The sequence below is a fragment of the Cervus canadensis genome, chromosome 1 (genome assembly GCF_019320065.1).
Source record: "Cervus canadensis isolate Bull #8, Minnesota chromosome 1, ASM1932006v1, whole genome shotgun sequence".
Lineage (NCBI taxonomy): Eukaryota > Metazoa > Chordata > Mammalia > Artiodactyla > Cervidae > Cervus > Cervus canadensis.
Genome location: NC_057386.1, coordinates 53,696,600 through 53,713,328, shown reverse-complemented (window position 1 = coordinate 53,713,328; position 16,729 = coordinate 53,696,600). Strand labels below are relative to the sequence as shown.

The 16,729-nt window shown below is 38.3% G+C and overlaps 1 protein-coding gene across 1 annotated transcript in view; it reads left to right on the top strand.

Annotated features, from left to right (window-relative positions):
• The first annotated feature begins 1,054 nt into the window (after window positions 1-1,054).
• The window catches only part of LOC122436957 (phosphatidylcholine transfer protein-like), a 33,997-nt gene continuing 18,322 nt past the window's right edge, over window positions 1,055-16,729 (top strand). The window contains exon 1 of the mRNA XM_043461332.1: window positions 1,055-1,189. Coding sequence (XP_043317267.1) covers window positions 1,055-1,189 — 135 coding nt within the window. The remainder of the gene's footprint in view (window positions 1,190-16,729) is intronic.

Genomic DNA, 16,729 nt, shown 5'->3' with positions numbered 1-16,729 from the left:
TCATGCATCCCACCTGGGCTGGTGATCTGTTTCACCATAGATAATATACATGTTGTTCTTTCGAAACATCCCACCCTCACCTTCTCCCACAGAGTTCAAAAGTCTGTTCTGTACTTCTGTGTCTCTTTTTCTGTTTTGCATATAGGGTTATCGTTACCATCTTTCTAAATTCCATATATATGTGTTAGTATGTCTACCAGTCTAATTCTTGTTCCACTGACTGGGTGCGATTTATTGGAAAAGCCTCTTCAAAAAGTGAAGATGAAGACAGGTACAGTCTCAGCAATAGTGTGTATAATCTAACTTCTAGCACCTCTGGAACTCTCCCCTGTCTTAGCTCAGTATTCATGTTCAAGCTAACTCCTGCTCCCTTGCCAGCTCACCTGATAATACTGTAGGCCTCAGTGCAAAGAGCCTAAGGCCCAAATCTCAAGCAAGAATAATTTATAACTGGAGCTACCTCATCTTAATATATATTAGCTGTTTGACATTCCCCCTGGCCACAGAAATAGACAGATCTGGGTTATACATTTATCCCAGTTTTCTGTAGAAGGTTAAGGCTTTGAAAGCAGGAGTGGCCTTCTCTGGTGCTAATTCAAGACCCCTTTAGTCTTCCTTTGGGAACTTCCTGGGATACACAGCTCTAGATTTTTTTAGGGCACCCAGAATGTGGGATGGGTTTCATACCATCACCATCAGTCCCTTTTAATGTTTCCAGCTTTTTCTTTTATTCCTATTTTAAGGGTCCTTAAAACACACACACACACACACACACACACACACAACAACAACTTTTGGTGTACAAATGAATTTGAGCATGGGAGGAAGGAATCTTGGAGAAAAGTGAAAGTGAAATTAAAAAGAGAACCAGATGGCTCTTAACAGGAAAGTGGGCTACACTGCCACCAAGTACATTGATAAGTCCTGCCTTCTACCCTATCTCTTTTAGGATTCCTGCCAATCACCCTGGGCCACACTCTTGCCCTGGTCTTTAACACATACTAAGCCTGTGTGTTGCCTCCTTTGCAGGCAGAAGGGCTGTGGCTGTGGAAGAATGGCCTCTGCCAGCAGGTTCTCTGAAGAGGAGTTCCAGGAGGCCTGTGCAGAACTACAGCATCTCCGGATATCAGGCTGGGAGATGCCAGTGGTCACCTCAGTTGTTAGGGTCTACCAGCGACCACTGAACAAGGTAAGGTAGCAGCATGCAGGGGACCCCTGGGAGGCTGCAGCCTGTCCGGACCCCAGGAGTCTTCCAGAACCAGGAGGAACAAATGCTTCTGGGGTGATGCCTCCAGCTAACTTTGCCACTTGTGGAAGCAGGAGGTGAAGAGGTAAACTGAAATTATTCTCAGGTCTGAGGTCTACCCAACAGGAAAAGTGGTTTGTTAGAAGTTAGTGATAGTGTTATAATGTGGGTCTGCCTGATTATTAGCCCCATGCACTTGCCTGAAAAGGACATGGAGTCCCCCTCCTTGGTTGATGTCAGTGGTATATGTGTGGCAAGGTGTATCTTAGGTTTGAATATAGGTAAAGAAGAGACTGGACTTTTCAGAGAGTGGGTGTTCAGGGTAATGTACGTGAAGAAATCCAGTGAGCTCCTAACTAGCTTCTTGGCCTTAAGTTGCCCTCTACCCCTTCCATCTTACACACCACAGCTAAGTCAAGTATCTGAAAGAGTGGCTGTGATCTATCAGTTCCCTCCTCTGGCACTGTTGACTGATGAATTAATAATAACAGCTACAGTAATAGTGAACACATTGCATGTTGTCTTAGGGTCCAGGAACTGTTTAAGTGCTTTGCAGGCACTGCCTTATTTAGTCCTCATATCAGCCCTAATGTGAGGTTCTAGGATTGTGAACAATTGGTTAAGAAAGCGCAGTGAGCTGTGACTATGATTTAAATGACGCTATAACAAAGCTATTATTATATGTTTGGAAAAGATTTAAGTGTAGAAGCACTTGAGAGAGTTTACAATGTAACAAATAGATAACATTTTAAAATAAAACAGATTGTGATTTTAGTAGACACAAATAATTCTGAATCTTGGACAAATTGCTACTTTTGACAGATTTTAATTTTCTTTTTTCCTATTTAATCACAGAATTTTAAACTTAGAAATTCTCTTCAAAATCATTCTGTCCCACACTGTCACATTTCCTCTCATTTTTTTTTAAAAAATTTCTTTTCCTTTTCTCAGTTTCCCTGTTCTTACCTTCTCTTTTTTTGCCCAGGTAATAATGGTAGTAACTTATCTTTACAGGTGCTTTAATATACAAAATGCTTCTACATAATAGTTTTTCATTTATCTCTCTTAAGAATTAGAAGAGAGATACAGGCTTATTTTCCTATTTTACGGATGGCATAAAACCCATAGTTGTTAGGTGAACCATACAAGACCTCATAACTAGTAACCAGATATGAACCAGTTGACTTTGATGAACTTAGTACAAAAATATGCAGCTTGCTTCAATTCAGAAGTAACTTCTCTTTCCCCAAACCAAGCAAAACCAGTGCAAAGCCACTGTGTGTTATTCCATGTGCTACTTCAGGAAGAACATGGGTTTTGGAGGCAAATAGCTTTGGATTAAAATCTCTGCTCCTCCCCACTCTCATTCATTTATTTAGGAGATATTCATCAAATTCCTACCATGTGGTACTGCTTTGTAGGTGCTGCAGATATGCAGGGAACAGGGATTTGGAGCTGCTGGTTCAATAAATGAGCTTCTTGAACAATAAACCATATTCACTGATGATAATACACTCATAGTATATAATGAAATGGCAGCTGAAAATCTCTACAAAGAAAGCAAAGTGGGATGAAGGAATACAGAGATGTTATGGTGGAGAGTATCCAGGGGTGTTGCGATGTACTTTAGATAAATAGAATATGGAAAGTCTCTCTTCCAGAAGTAACAATCAAGTGGAAATAGAAGTAAAATGAGGGATTGTCTCCTGAAAATATCTGGAGGAGAAATTGACCAGAGAGTGTTTCTCACAGCACAAGCACAACAAAATTGTTTGGGGAGCTCTAAGGACATTAGCAAGATTTACTTAGAGTCCAAATTTAATTTTTTTCCCAATTTTTTTTTCATGTGTATGTTTTCTTTTTTTTCCCATTTATTTTTATTAGTTGGAGGCTAATTACTTTACAATATTGTAGTGGTTTTTGCCATACATGGACATGAATCAACCATGGATTTACATGTGTTCCCCATCCTGAACCCCCCTCCCACCTCCCTCCCCATCCCATCCCTCGGGGTCATCCCAGGGCACCAGCCCCGAGCACTTGTCTCATGCATCCAACCTGGACTGGCGCTCTGTTTCACCCTTGATAGTATACATGTTTTGATGCTGTTCTCTCAGATCATCCCACCCTTGCCTTTTCCCATAGAGTCCAAAAGTCTGTTCTATACATCTGTGTCTCTTTTTCTGTCTTGCATATAGGGTTATCGTTACCATCTTTCTAAATTCCATATATATGTGTTAGTAGTATTGGTGTTTTTCTTTCTGGCTTACTTCACTCTATAATGGGCTCCAGTTTCATCCACCTCATTAGAACTGATTCAAATGAATTCTTTTTGATGGCTGAGTAATATTCCATTGTGTATATGTACAACAGCTTTCTTATTCATTCGTCGGCTGATGGGCATCTAGGTTGCTTCCATGTCCTGGCTATTATAAACAGTGCTGCAGTGAACATTGGGGTACACGTGTCTCTTTCAAATTTAATTGAGCTGTGGTGGAACTTGAAGGGATGGTCCTTTGGAAAAACTCCCCTCTCACATAGAGGTTGATTATTCTGTCCTCCCTACTTTTGTGTATGTTGAAATGCTAGTGCACCAGAATCACCTGTAGGGCCTCTAAAAATTAACAGAAAGAACTCAACTCCTAATTTTGATTCGTGCATCTGGATTCAGAGTTTCCTTTTTACTTCTTTTTTCCTTCCACTTCCCCTTTCTCTCTTTCTCCTCCTTCTTCTCTTTCTCCTCTTCCTCCTTCCTCTTTTTCATTTTCTTTTTAAGGAATTCTCTGGTTACATAGAAATTCCTGGTCCAGGGACCAGACTTTGATAACCATTGATGTCTGCAGAGCATCTTATATGGTGCTCAAGGAGGTTCTGACTTTGGAGTCAGGAGAGGGCCCTAGAGATGAGAAACAGCGGGAACTGAAAGGTAAGATTGAAAGTAAAAGAGTGTCTTAAGATGAAAGCAGCATCTACTTTAAGACTCACTTTCCCTTATTTTTAAATTAGTGGCCACTTGGGAGTGAATGTGGTTCCCTGAACAGTGCTGAGAAATTCTCCTGGCAGGATAGGGCCATAGGTCACTTGCATAAGTTTTCTAGGGAACTACAGTCAGGTCTAAATGGAGCTTTAGATTGGTTCCTATGTCAGTAGACACAGTGACATGATGGTTGATGGTTTGCAGAGGTTCACATCATTGACTTAGAACAAGAAAATGTTGGTATAAAAAAAGATCTGGTGTGGGGGGGGTGAAGATCTGGGACTTCCCTAGAGGTCCAGGGGTTAGGACTCTGTCCTTTCACTGCTGAAGTCACGGATTTGATCCCTGGGCAGGGAACTAAGACCCCACAAGCCACACAACATGGCAAAATACCAAGATCTGGTTGATGGTTTGACTTATTATGTTTTTTAAGCCCACTGTTTGGCACTGTGAGAGGGGCCTGTGTTTGTTCTTTCATGGGTCTTCTAATCAGTGAGTTTGGTGAGAGGCAGACCGTATTTTCTCAGGGACTGTTTGTTCTTTTATATGCTGATAATCTACTAAACTGTTGAGAGCCTGGCCTCTCGAGTAAAACTCTGTGGCTCACCAGGCAGGGCTGAGAGAAAGTTTTACCTTTCAGAGGGAAGCAGATATTTAATTGCCATGAGAACACACTTACCTCCATGAAAGAGAAGCTTCCACTCCCATTCTCGAGGTGGGATCAGAATCTGATAGCATCATGGGATTTTTTGCTTCCGGATGACAGGACTATTCTACTTTCTCCCGCCCTTATGTGTACCAGCATGATTGTTGGAACAGTTATTGTACCCAGGACACTTAATGGAGCCTATTTATTCATGGGTAAAACCACCAAAGTTTAAAGCTGAGCACCTGGTGTGGCCTCCTTCTATGTCCTGCCACTGATCAAAGCCACCTCTCTCTCTCGTCCTTATTCCTTCATCTCTGAGATCCCTGAGCATACGACTGGATAGACAGATATGTCAGAGCCTCAGCTCTCTCTCAGGAGGAGGGTGTGGTATAAGGCAGTATGAAGATGCTGGTCCCAAGATATAGCTTTGGGGGAATGAAGGGCGAGGGATGAGGAGGATCCACTACTTTTGTCTGCAGATAAAAGTATAACTTTCACCTCACTCAGCCGTGCCCATCAGAAGAAAAACAAACAAACAAACAAACAAGAACTCAACATAAATCTCACCCTATATGAAGCACACACAAACTACTGGACCAACCTTAGGAGGGCAGGAATCAAAAGGAAGAAAGAATTCAACCTTCTTCAAGGAAAGAATTCAACTTTCCTTGAAGCCTGGGAAAAGGAAAACTCAAAAACAATAACTTAAAAAAAAAAAAAAAAGAAAGAAAGAAAAGAAAAGGCAGAGGAATACTGCACAAATGAAGGGACAAACTGGAAACACAGAAGTTCAAATAAATGAAGAGGGAATAGGAAAATTAACTGAAAAAGAATTCAGAATAATGATAGTAAAGATGATCAAAAACCTTGAAAACAAAATGGAGAAAATGCAAGAATCAATTAACAAAGACCTAGAAGAATTAAAGAATAAACATACAGGGATGAACAACACAATTACTGAAATTAAGAATACTTTAGAAAGAATCAATAGCACAATATCTGAAGCAGAAGAAACAATTAGTGAGCTGGAAGGTAAAATGTTGGAAATAACTTCTGAAGAGAAGAATAAAGTAAAAAGAATGAAAAGAGCTGAGGACAGTCTCAGAGACCTCTGAGACCGTATCAAATGCACCAACATTTATAGAGGTCCCAGATAAAGAAGAGAAAAAGAAAGGGTATGAGAAAACTTTTGAAGAGATTATAGTTGAAAATTTCCCCAAAGTGGAAAAGGAAATAGTCAATCAAGTCCAAGAGGCACAAAGAGTCCCATACAGAATAAACCCAAAGAGAAACATACTAATCAAACTAACAAATATTAAACACTAAGAAGTAATATTAAAACAGCAAGGGAGAAGCAACATGTAACATACAAAGGAAACCCCATACTCTTAACAACTGATCTTTCAGCAGAAACTCTGTAGGCCAGAAGGGAATGGCAGGATATATTTAAAGTACTGAAAGGGGAAAAATCTACAACCAAGATTATTGTATTCAGCAAGCATCTCATTTAAAATTAATGGAGAAATAAAAAGCTTTTCAGACAAGCAAAAGTTAAGAGAATAGAGTACCACCAAACCAGCTTTACAACAAATGTTAAATGGACTTAAATAGTCAAGAAATACAGCAGAAGAAAAAAGATCTACAAAATCAACCCCAAACAATTAGAAAATGGCAATAGGAACATATATATCAATAATTACTTTAAATGTAAATGGATTAAATGCTCCAACCAAAAGACACAGACTGGCTGAATGGGTACAAAAACAAGATCCATATATATGCTGTCTACAAGAAACCCACTTCAGACCTCAAGACACATATAGATTGAAAGTGAGAGGATGGAAAAATACATTCCATGCAAATGGGAAGCAAAAGAAAGCTGGAGTAGCAATCCTTATATCAGACAAAATATACCATAAAATAAAGAAGATTACAAGAGATAAGGAAAGACACTACATAATTATCAAGTGATCAATCCAAGAGGAAGACATAACAATTGTAAATATCTATGCACCCAACATAGGCACACCTCAATACTTAAGACAAACAAGTATTTGTCTATTAAAATAAAAGACATAAAAGGAGAAATTGACAGTAACACAGTAATAGTAGGAGACTTTAACACCCCACTCACACCAATGGACAGATCATCAAAACAGAAAATTAATAAGGAAACACAAGTCTTAAATGATATATTAGATGAGATGGATCTCATTGATATCTTCAGGACATTCCATCCAAATGCAGAAGAATACACCTTCTTCCCAAGTTCACATGGAACATTCTCCAGGATAGACCACATCTTGAGTCACAAATCAAACCTCAGTAAACTTAAGAAAATTGAAATCATATCAAGAATCTTCTCCAATCACAATGCTATGAGACTAGATATCAATTAGAAGAAAAAACTGTAAGAAATACAAACACATGGAGATTAAACAACGTTTCTAAATAACCAACAGTTTACTGAAGAAATGAAAATGGAAATTAAAAAAATTATAGAAACAAATGACAATGAAAGCACAACAACTCAAAACCTATGGGATGTAGCAAAAGCAGTCCAAAGAGGGAAGTTTATAGCAATACAATCCTACCTCAAGAAACAAGAAAAACATCAAATAGACAACCTAACTTTACATCTAAAGCAACTGGAAAAAGAAGAAGGAAGAAATAAAACCCAAATTAGTAGAAGGAAAGAAATCATAAAGATCCAAGCAGAATGAATGAAAAAGAAATGAAAGAAACAATAGTAAAGATAAATAAAACTAAAAGCTGCTTCTTTGAAAAGATAAACAAAACCGACAAACCCTTAGCCAGGCTCATCAAGAAAAAAAGAGAGAAGAATCAAATCAACAAAACTAGAAATGTAAAAGGAGAAGTTAGAGCAGACAGTGCAGAAATACAAAGGATTATAAGAGACTATTATGAACAACTATATGGCAATCAAATAGATAACCTGGAAGAAATCAATGGATTCTTAGAAAAGTTCAATCTTCCAAGACTGAACCAGGAAGAAATAGAAATTATGAACAACCCAATTACAAGCACTGAAATTGAAGCTATGATAAAAAAAAAAAAAATCCCCCCCCCCCCCCCCCGAAAAAGAGCCCAGGACCAGATGGCTTCAAAGGAGAATTCTATCAAACATTTAGAGAAAAAGTCAATGATTATCCTCCTAAAACTCTTTCAAAAAATTGAAGAGGAAGAAACACTTCCAAATTCATTTTATGAGGCCACCATCACCCTGATAGCAAAACCAAAGACAACACAGAAAAAGAGAACTACAAGCCAACATCACTGATGAACATAGATGCAAAATCCTCTACAAAATTTTAGCAAACAGTATTCAGCAAGACATCAAAAAGTTCATACAGCATGATCAAGTTGGGTTTATTCCAGGAATGCAAGGATTCTTCAATATATGCAAATAAATCAGTGTGATACACCATGTTAACAAATTGAAAGATAAAAATCATATGATCATCTCAATAGGTGCAGAAAAAGCCATTGACAAAATTCAACACCCATTTATGTTTAAAACTCTTCAAAAAATGGGCATAGAAGGAAACTACTTCAACATAGTAAAGGCTGTATGTGATAAGCTGACAGGAAAGATTATTCTCAGTGATGAAAAACTGAAAGCATTCCCCCTAAGATCAGGAACAAAACAAGGCTGTCCACTTTCACTACTACTATGCAACAAAGTTCTGGAAATCCTAGCTACACCAATCAGAGGAGAAAAAGAAATAAAAGGACTCTAGACTGGAAAAGAAGTAAAGGTCTCACTGTTTGCAGAAGACATGACATTGTACATAGAAAACCCTAAAGATAGTATCAGAAAATTACTAGAGCTAATCAGTGAATTTAGCAAAGTGGCAGGATCCAAAATCAGTATACAGAAATCACTTGCATTTCTATAAACTAACAATGAAATGTCAGAAAGAGAAATTAAGGAATCAATCCCATTCACCATTGCAACAAAAAGAATTAAATATCTAGAAATAAACTTACCTAAGGAGACAAAAGAACTGTACACAGTACATTATAAGACACTAATGAAAGAAATCAAAGACGACATAAACAGATGGAGTGATATTCCATGTTCCTGGGTAAGAAGAATCAGTATTGTGAAAATGACAATACTATCAAATGCAATCTACAGATTTAATGCAATCCCTATCAAGTTACCAAAGGCATTTTTCACAGAACTAGAACAAAAAAATTTCACAATTCTTATGGACACACAAAAGACCCCGAATAGCCAAAGAAAGAAGAATGGAGCTGAAGGAGTCAACCTTCCTGACTTCAAATTATTGTACAAAGCTACAGTCATCAAGGCAGTATGGTACTGACATAAAAACAGAAATACAGTCCAATGGAACAAGATAGAAAGCCCAGAAATAAACCCATGTGCCTATGGGCACCTTATTTTTGACAAAGGAGGAAAGGATATACAATGGGGCAAAGACAGCCTCTTCAATAAATGGTACTGGGAAAACTGGACAGCTACATGTAAAAGAATGAAATTAGAACACTTCCTAACACCATACACAAAGATAAACTCAAAATGCATTAAAGACCTAAATGTAAGACTAGAAACTATAAACTCTTAGAGGAAAACATGGGCAGAACACTAAATAACATAAATCAAAACAAGATCCTCTATGACCCACCTCCTAAAGTAATGGAAATAAAAACAAAAGTAAACAAGTGGGACCTGATTAAGCTTAAAAACTTTTGCACAGCAAAGGAAACTATAAGCAAGGTGAAAAGACAGCCCTCAGGATGACAGAAAATAATAGCAAATGAAATAACTGACAAGGGATTAATTTCCAAAATATACAAGCAGCTTATACAACTCAATGTCAGAAAAACAAACAACCCAATGAAAAAGTGGGAAAAAGACCTAAACAGACATTTCTCCAAAGAAGACATACAGATGGCTAACAAACACATGAAAAGATATCAACATTGCTCATTATTAGAGAAATGCAAATCAAAACTACAATGAGATATTACCTCACACCAGTCAGAATGGCCCTCATCAAAATGTCTATAAACAATAAATGCTGGAGAGGGTGTGGGGGAAAGGGAATGCTCTTGCACTGTTGGTGGGAATGTAAATTGATACAACCACTATGGAAGATGGTATGGAGATCCCTTAAAAAACTAGGAATAAAACCACCATATGACCCAGCAATCCCATTCCTAGGCATAAATCCTGAGGAAACCAAAATTGAAAGAGAAACATGTATCCCATTGTTCATTTCAGCATTATTTATAGTAGCTAGAACGTGGAAGCAACCTAGATGTCCATTGACAGATGAATAGATAAAGAAGTTGTGGTACATATGCACAATGGAATATTACTCAGTCATAAAAAGGAGCATATTTGAGTCAGTTCTAATGAGGTGGATGAACCTAAAACCTGTTATATAGAGTGAAGTGAGTCAGAAAGAGAAAGATAAATACCATATTCTAATGCATATATATGGAGTCTAGAAAAATGGTATTGAAAATTTTATTTACAGGGCAACAATGGAGAAACAGACATAGGGAACAGACTTATGGACCTGGGGAGAGGGGAGGAAGGGGTGAGATGTATGGAGAGAGTAACATGGAAACTTACATTACCATATGTAAAATAGATAGCCAATAGGAATTTGCTGTATGGCTCAGGAAACTCAAACAGGGACTCTGTATTACCCTAGAGAGGTGGAATGGGGAGGGAGATGGGAGGGAGGTTCAAAAGGGAGGGAATATATGTATACCTATGGCTGATTCATGCTGAGATTTAATAGAAAATAGCAAAATTCTGTAAAGCAATTATCCTTCAATAAAAAATAAATAAATTAAAAAAATTATAACTTTGTGCTGCCACCCTGTCTTTAACCTCATCCTTGCATGAAGGTCACACCAGCTGGCTATTAATCAACCAAAGCTTTTATTATCATTGGGCCTTGGAAAACCTGACAGGCAAGGTGACTTTTAGGAAGGTTTTGGACATTCCAGATCCTTGGACGTAACACCATACCAATACTTGTGTGAATCAGGAGCTGAACCAGGGCAATGCCAAGTAGAGGTCAATTCTTGCCTGGTCTTCCAACTGGCCTTTAACATCAAAATGAACACCTGTGGGCAGAAGGAGAATTCTAGCAGGCTCTTTGTGTGAGTACTTTGTTAGCTCACAAGCTCACCGCTCCCTGACACTATTTCGGATAACTATTTTACTCTTTATGGAATCCATGCAAATGGCTATTTTTTTGTAAGCAAGGGAGAATCCATGTTAATATGAACTTTTAAATTCTACCCTGGTACTTTTAATGTGTTGCTAATATGCAAAAAATCTTATAAATATAACATAGCTACCTCATCTTATATAAATATATACATCTTATAGAAATATAAAATAGCTACCATTTAATGTAGGAAACACATCTTTCTATAGTTACCTTTGGATTTTCTGAATGTACCTTAATGAGAAGAATACTCCAGAATATTGCTTCATGACCCATTTGGCAATCTTTCAGATTTTATTGTTTGCTTGTGTTTTCCTAAGCCCTGGTGATAACTGATGTCTCTAAAAGACAAAGCTCATGTCTTTCAGAAGTTTTAAGACAAGAGGCACTTTCAATGTTATGTAGATCTGAGTTCCTGACCTATAGCTTTTTTCTCCTTCAGAAATGTCTTTTAACATTTCTTCCAGAGTAGTCTGCTATTGATGGACTCCCTCAGTTTTTATTGCTTCACTTTTGAAGGACAGTTTCATTGGATATAGAGTTCTAGGTCAGTGGCTTATTTCTTTCAAAACATTCTATATTTCACCACACACTCTTTTAGCAGGGTGGTTTCTGATGGGATGTCTGCTATAATCCTCATCTGTATTCCTCTATATTGATAAAGTGCTCCCCTATCCTCCCCTCTCTAGCTTCTTTAAATATTCTCTTTTTCTCTTTAGTTTTCTGAGTTTGTATATGATATATTTAAGTTTTTTTTTGGTATTTATTCCCTAAGGTGTTCTAAAGATTGACAGATTTAGTTTGAAGGGTGGTCTGAACTTAAATCATAAAGTCCCATGTGATTCAAAATACAGTATAATGTATTTAGAACTTATGCCACAAAGATTATTTTCTTACATGTGGAAATGCAAGGTGACTAGTAATTCACATCTTTCTCAGGTTATATGTTTTAAAAGTGATGGTGGCAATAGTCTAAAGCAGAGATTGCCAACTTTTTTTCTGTAAAAGGCACATAGAAAATATTTTGGGCTTTACAGGCTATGAAGCAAAATGGAAGTTATTTTGTATTGACTTATATAACTGCTTCAGTTCATGTAGTTCAGTTCAATCGCTCAGTCGTGTCCGACTCTGCGACCCCATGAATCGCAGCATGCCAGGCCTCCCTGCCCATCACCAACTCCCAGAGTTTACTCAAACTCATGCCCATCGAGTCGGTGATGCCATCCAGCCATCTCATCCTCTGTCGTCCCCTTCTCCTCCTGCCCCCAATCCCTCCCAGCATCAGGGTCTTTTCCAGTGACTCAACTCTTCACAAGAGGTGGCCAAAGTATTGGAGTTTCAGCCTCAGCATCAGTCCTTCCAAAGAATACCCAGGACTGATCTCTTTTAGGATGGACTGGTTGGATCTCCTTGCAGTCCAAGGGACTCTCAAGAGTCTTCTCCAACACCACAGTTCAAAAGCATCAATTTTTCAGTGCTCAGCTTTCTTCACAGTCCAACTCTTACATCCATACATGACCACTGGAAAAATCATAGCCTTGACAAGACGGACCTTTGTTGTCAAAGTAATGTCTCTGCTTTTTAATACGCTATCTATGTTGGTCATAACTTTCCTCCCAAGGAGTAAGCATCTTTTAATTTCATGGCTGCAGTCACCATCTGCAGTGATTTTGGAGCCCCAAAAAATAAAGTCTGAAACTGTTTCCATTGTTTCCCCATCTATTTCCCATGAAGTGATGAGACCAGATGCCATGATCTTAGTTTTCTGAATGTTGAGCTTTAAGTCAACTTTTTCACTCCCATCTTTTACTTTCATCAAGAGGCTTTTTAGCTCCTCTTCACTTTCTGCCATAAGGGTGGTGTCATCTGCATATCTGAGGTTAGTGATATTTCTCCCGGCAATCATGATTCCAGCTTGTGCTTCTTCCAGCCCAGCGTTTCTCATGATGTACTCTGCATATAAGTTAAATAAGCAGGGTGACAATATACCTTGACGTACTCCTTTTCCTATTTGGAACCAGTCTGTTGGTCCATGTCCAGTTCTAACTGTTGCTTCCTGACCTGCACACAGGTTTCTGAAGAGGCAGGTCAGGTGGTCTGGTATTCCCATCTCTTTCAGAATTTTCCACAGTTGACTGTGATCCACACAGTCAAAGGCTTTGGCATAGTCAATAAAGTAGAAATAGATGTTTTTCTGGAACTCTCTTGCTTTTTTGATCACAGCGGATGTTGGCAATTTGATCTCTGGTTCCTCTGCCTTTTCTAAAACCAGCTTGAATATCTGGAAGTTCTCGGTTCACGTATTGCTGAAGCCTGACTTGGAGAATTTTGAGCATTACTCTACTGACGTGGGAGATGAGTGCAATTGTGCGATAGTTTGAGCATTCTTTGGGATTGCCTTTCTTTGGCTGCTTAGAAATATAGAAAACATTCTTAGCTTGTGGACTGTTTAAAAATAACCAGCATGACATAATAACCTCTGGTCTAAAGTATAGTTTGGATGCTTAATTGTTCTATGATTTTAAGATTTATGAACATAAAACCCTAGCTGAGTCTCAGCTTCCCCATCTATACACTGGAGATAAATCTTGCTCTTCCAAATTTGTCCAGAGATCTAATGAGAAGATATGTTTTGAAGCACCTAATTTTAATTAAATGGCCTTTGTCTGTGAGCTGTAGAGAGGGTGATCTGTGTCCCAGTATATCCATTACAGGTTTAGTTTACCCTTGCCTTGGTGGAAAAAAAAAATTATAACACCTCTCTCACTAAAATGAGCTATGGTTGGAATGATAAAATATAAATTATCTTTGCTATAACTTTGTGCATTTCAATGCATTATTGTTCAGTTCAGTTCAGTTCAGTCGCTCAGTCGTGTCTGACTCTTTGCAACCCCATGAATCGCAGCATGCCAGGCCTCCCTGCCCATCACCACCTCCCAGAGTTTACCCAAACTCATGTCCATAGAGTCGGTGATGCCATCCAGCCATCTCATCCTCTGTTGCCCCCTTCTCCTCCTGCCCCCAATCCCTCCCAGCATCAGAGTCTATTCCAATGAGTCAACTCTTTGCATGAGGTGGCCAAAGTACTGGAGTTTCAGCTTCAGCATCAGTCCTTCCAATGGAACACCCAGGACTGATATCCTTTAGGATGGACTGGTTGGATCTCATTGCAGTCCAAGGGACTCTCAAGAGTCTTCTCCAACACCACAGTTCAAATGCATCAATTTTTCGGCTTTCAGCTTTCTTCATTAAGTTGGTGCAAACATAATTGCGGTTTCAGACCATGTATTTTAAATCTTTATAACTAGGTTCAAACACATCTTTATTAATCAAAGCAGGAATCATTACAATCAACACATTTTTGCCAGCAAGAAATAAGTTTATTTATTCCTATAGCATAAAAATCCAAGCTTCAGGTTTTAAAGAACTCTAGAAAGCATTTTCTGCCTCTTGCTGCTTGTGAAAGCATTTTCCCTGCAAAACATCATTGAGATGCTTGAAGAAGTGGTAGTTGGTTGGCAAGAGGGCAGATGAATATGGCAGATGAGGCAAAACTCTGTAGATGAATTCATTCAACTTTTGAAGCATTGGTTGTGTGACATACAGTCAGGAGTTGTCATGGAGAAGAATTAGACCCTTTCTGTAAACCAATGCCGGCTGCAGGCATTGCAGTTTTTGGTGTATCTCATCTATTCGCTGAGCATACTTCTCAGATGCAGTGTTTTTGGCAGGATTCGGAAAGCTACAGTGGATCAGACCAGCAGCAGACCTCCAAACAGTGACCATGACCTTTTTTTGGTGCAGGTTTGGCTTTGGAAAATGCTTTGGAGCTTCTTCTCATTTCAACCCCTGAGCTAGTTGTCGCCAGTTGCCCTATAAAGCCCACTTTTCATTGTATGTCACAATCTGATTGAGAAATGCCTCATTGTTGTTGCATAGAATTAGAGAAAATGACTCTTCAAAATGACAAATTTTTTGTGATCAGCTCATGAGGCACCAAGCTTTTTCACCTTTCCAATTTGTTTCAAATGTTGAATGACCATAAATGGTCAACACTGAGTTCTTGGGCAACTTCTTGTGTAGTTGTAAGAGGATCAGCTTTGATGATTCTCCCAATTGGTCACTGTCAACTTCTGATGGCGAGTCACTGCATTCCTCATCTTCAAAGCTCTTGTCTCCTTTTCAAAACTTCTTGAACCACCATGGCACTGTACATTCATTAGCAGTTCCTAGGCCAAATGCTTTGTTAATGTTGTGAGTTGTCTCCGATGCTTTATGACCCATTTTGAACTTGAATAAGAAAATTACTCTAATTTGGTTTTGGTCTAACATAATTTTGCTAGTCTAAAATAAATCTAAAATAAACAGCAAGTAATAAATCATTAGCAAACAACATAAAGTGAGAAATGCACATTAAAATGATGTATAATATAACCACATTTATATAAGAATGTATCCCAATATCAAAGGGCAAATTTCAACAATGCAAAACAGCAATTACTTTTGCCCCAACCTAATATTTATTTAACAATATGTTGGCAGAGGTCAGTGACTTTTGGAGGCAGGATAATAAACTTTAATAATAAACTTTAAACTCTACTGTCACATGACTGGCTTCAGGTCCAAGTTCTGTTGTAACTAATGAACTTCAAGTCTGTGTGTTATGAAACTTGGATAAGTTTCATATATATATATATATATGTATATATATATATATAAAATATATATTTTATATATATCTAATTAAAAGCTTTGAAGATTTATTAACTACCATAAAATACATTCATTTAAAGTGTGCAATTCAATGGTTTTTAGTAAATTTATGGGGTTATGCAGCATTCACCAGAGTCTAATTTTGGAACATTTGTGTAACCTCAAAAAAAAATGTCTTGCTCACTTGCAATCTCTTATTGTTCCCATTCCTAATCTCAGACAAACACCAAGCTACTTCCTGTGTCTACAGAATTAACTTTTCTAGGAATTTCTCAGAATGTCCTTAAACGTCAATTTTGTTGTCTTTAAATGGGTTTACTAATGGCCCACATTCTCATGTTTTCATCGTGCAGATTAAGTAGGGTGACCCCTGTAAAGCACTCAGCCCAGGCCCTGGTATTCAGTAAGCACTCAATGAGCATTTGCTATCAGTGTTATCTTAGCCAGCTCTCTACAGTCCTTCAGTATTAAACTTGCTGTGTGATTTTGAAGAGATATCAAATACTGAATCAGTTTTAGTCACCTGTCTTTCTTCTTACAGTCATGGTGCACACTTCCCAGTGACAGCTACAGCAATTAGGAGTGATTCTCCCTAATGAAAAAACGTTTGCTTTTCATACCTTCTGAGCCTGTTACTCTTGCCCCACAGGGCTAGTGTTGGAAATCTTCCAAAGTAGTGGATTGAGGAGACTTCCTGGCCCCTGAGGAATAGAAATGAACTCTTCTATTAAAAGCAAAGAAAATTCAGTGTACTGACAGGATTAGAAAGACGTGATTCATCGGGGCTGTCTTGTAGTTAGTGATATAAATGCAGATAAATACCAAAATTGAAGAGAATGAGAGATGACTTTTTCCAGGTCAGGTGGCAGGGTATAGGGGCAGTAGGGGTTACTCCTCTGTAGGAA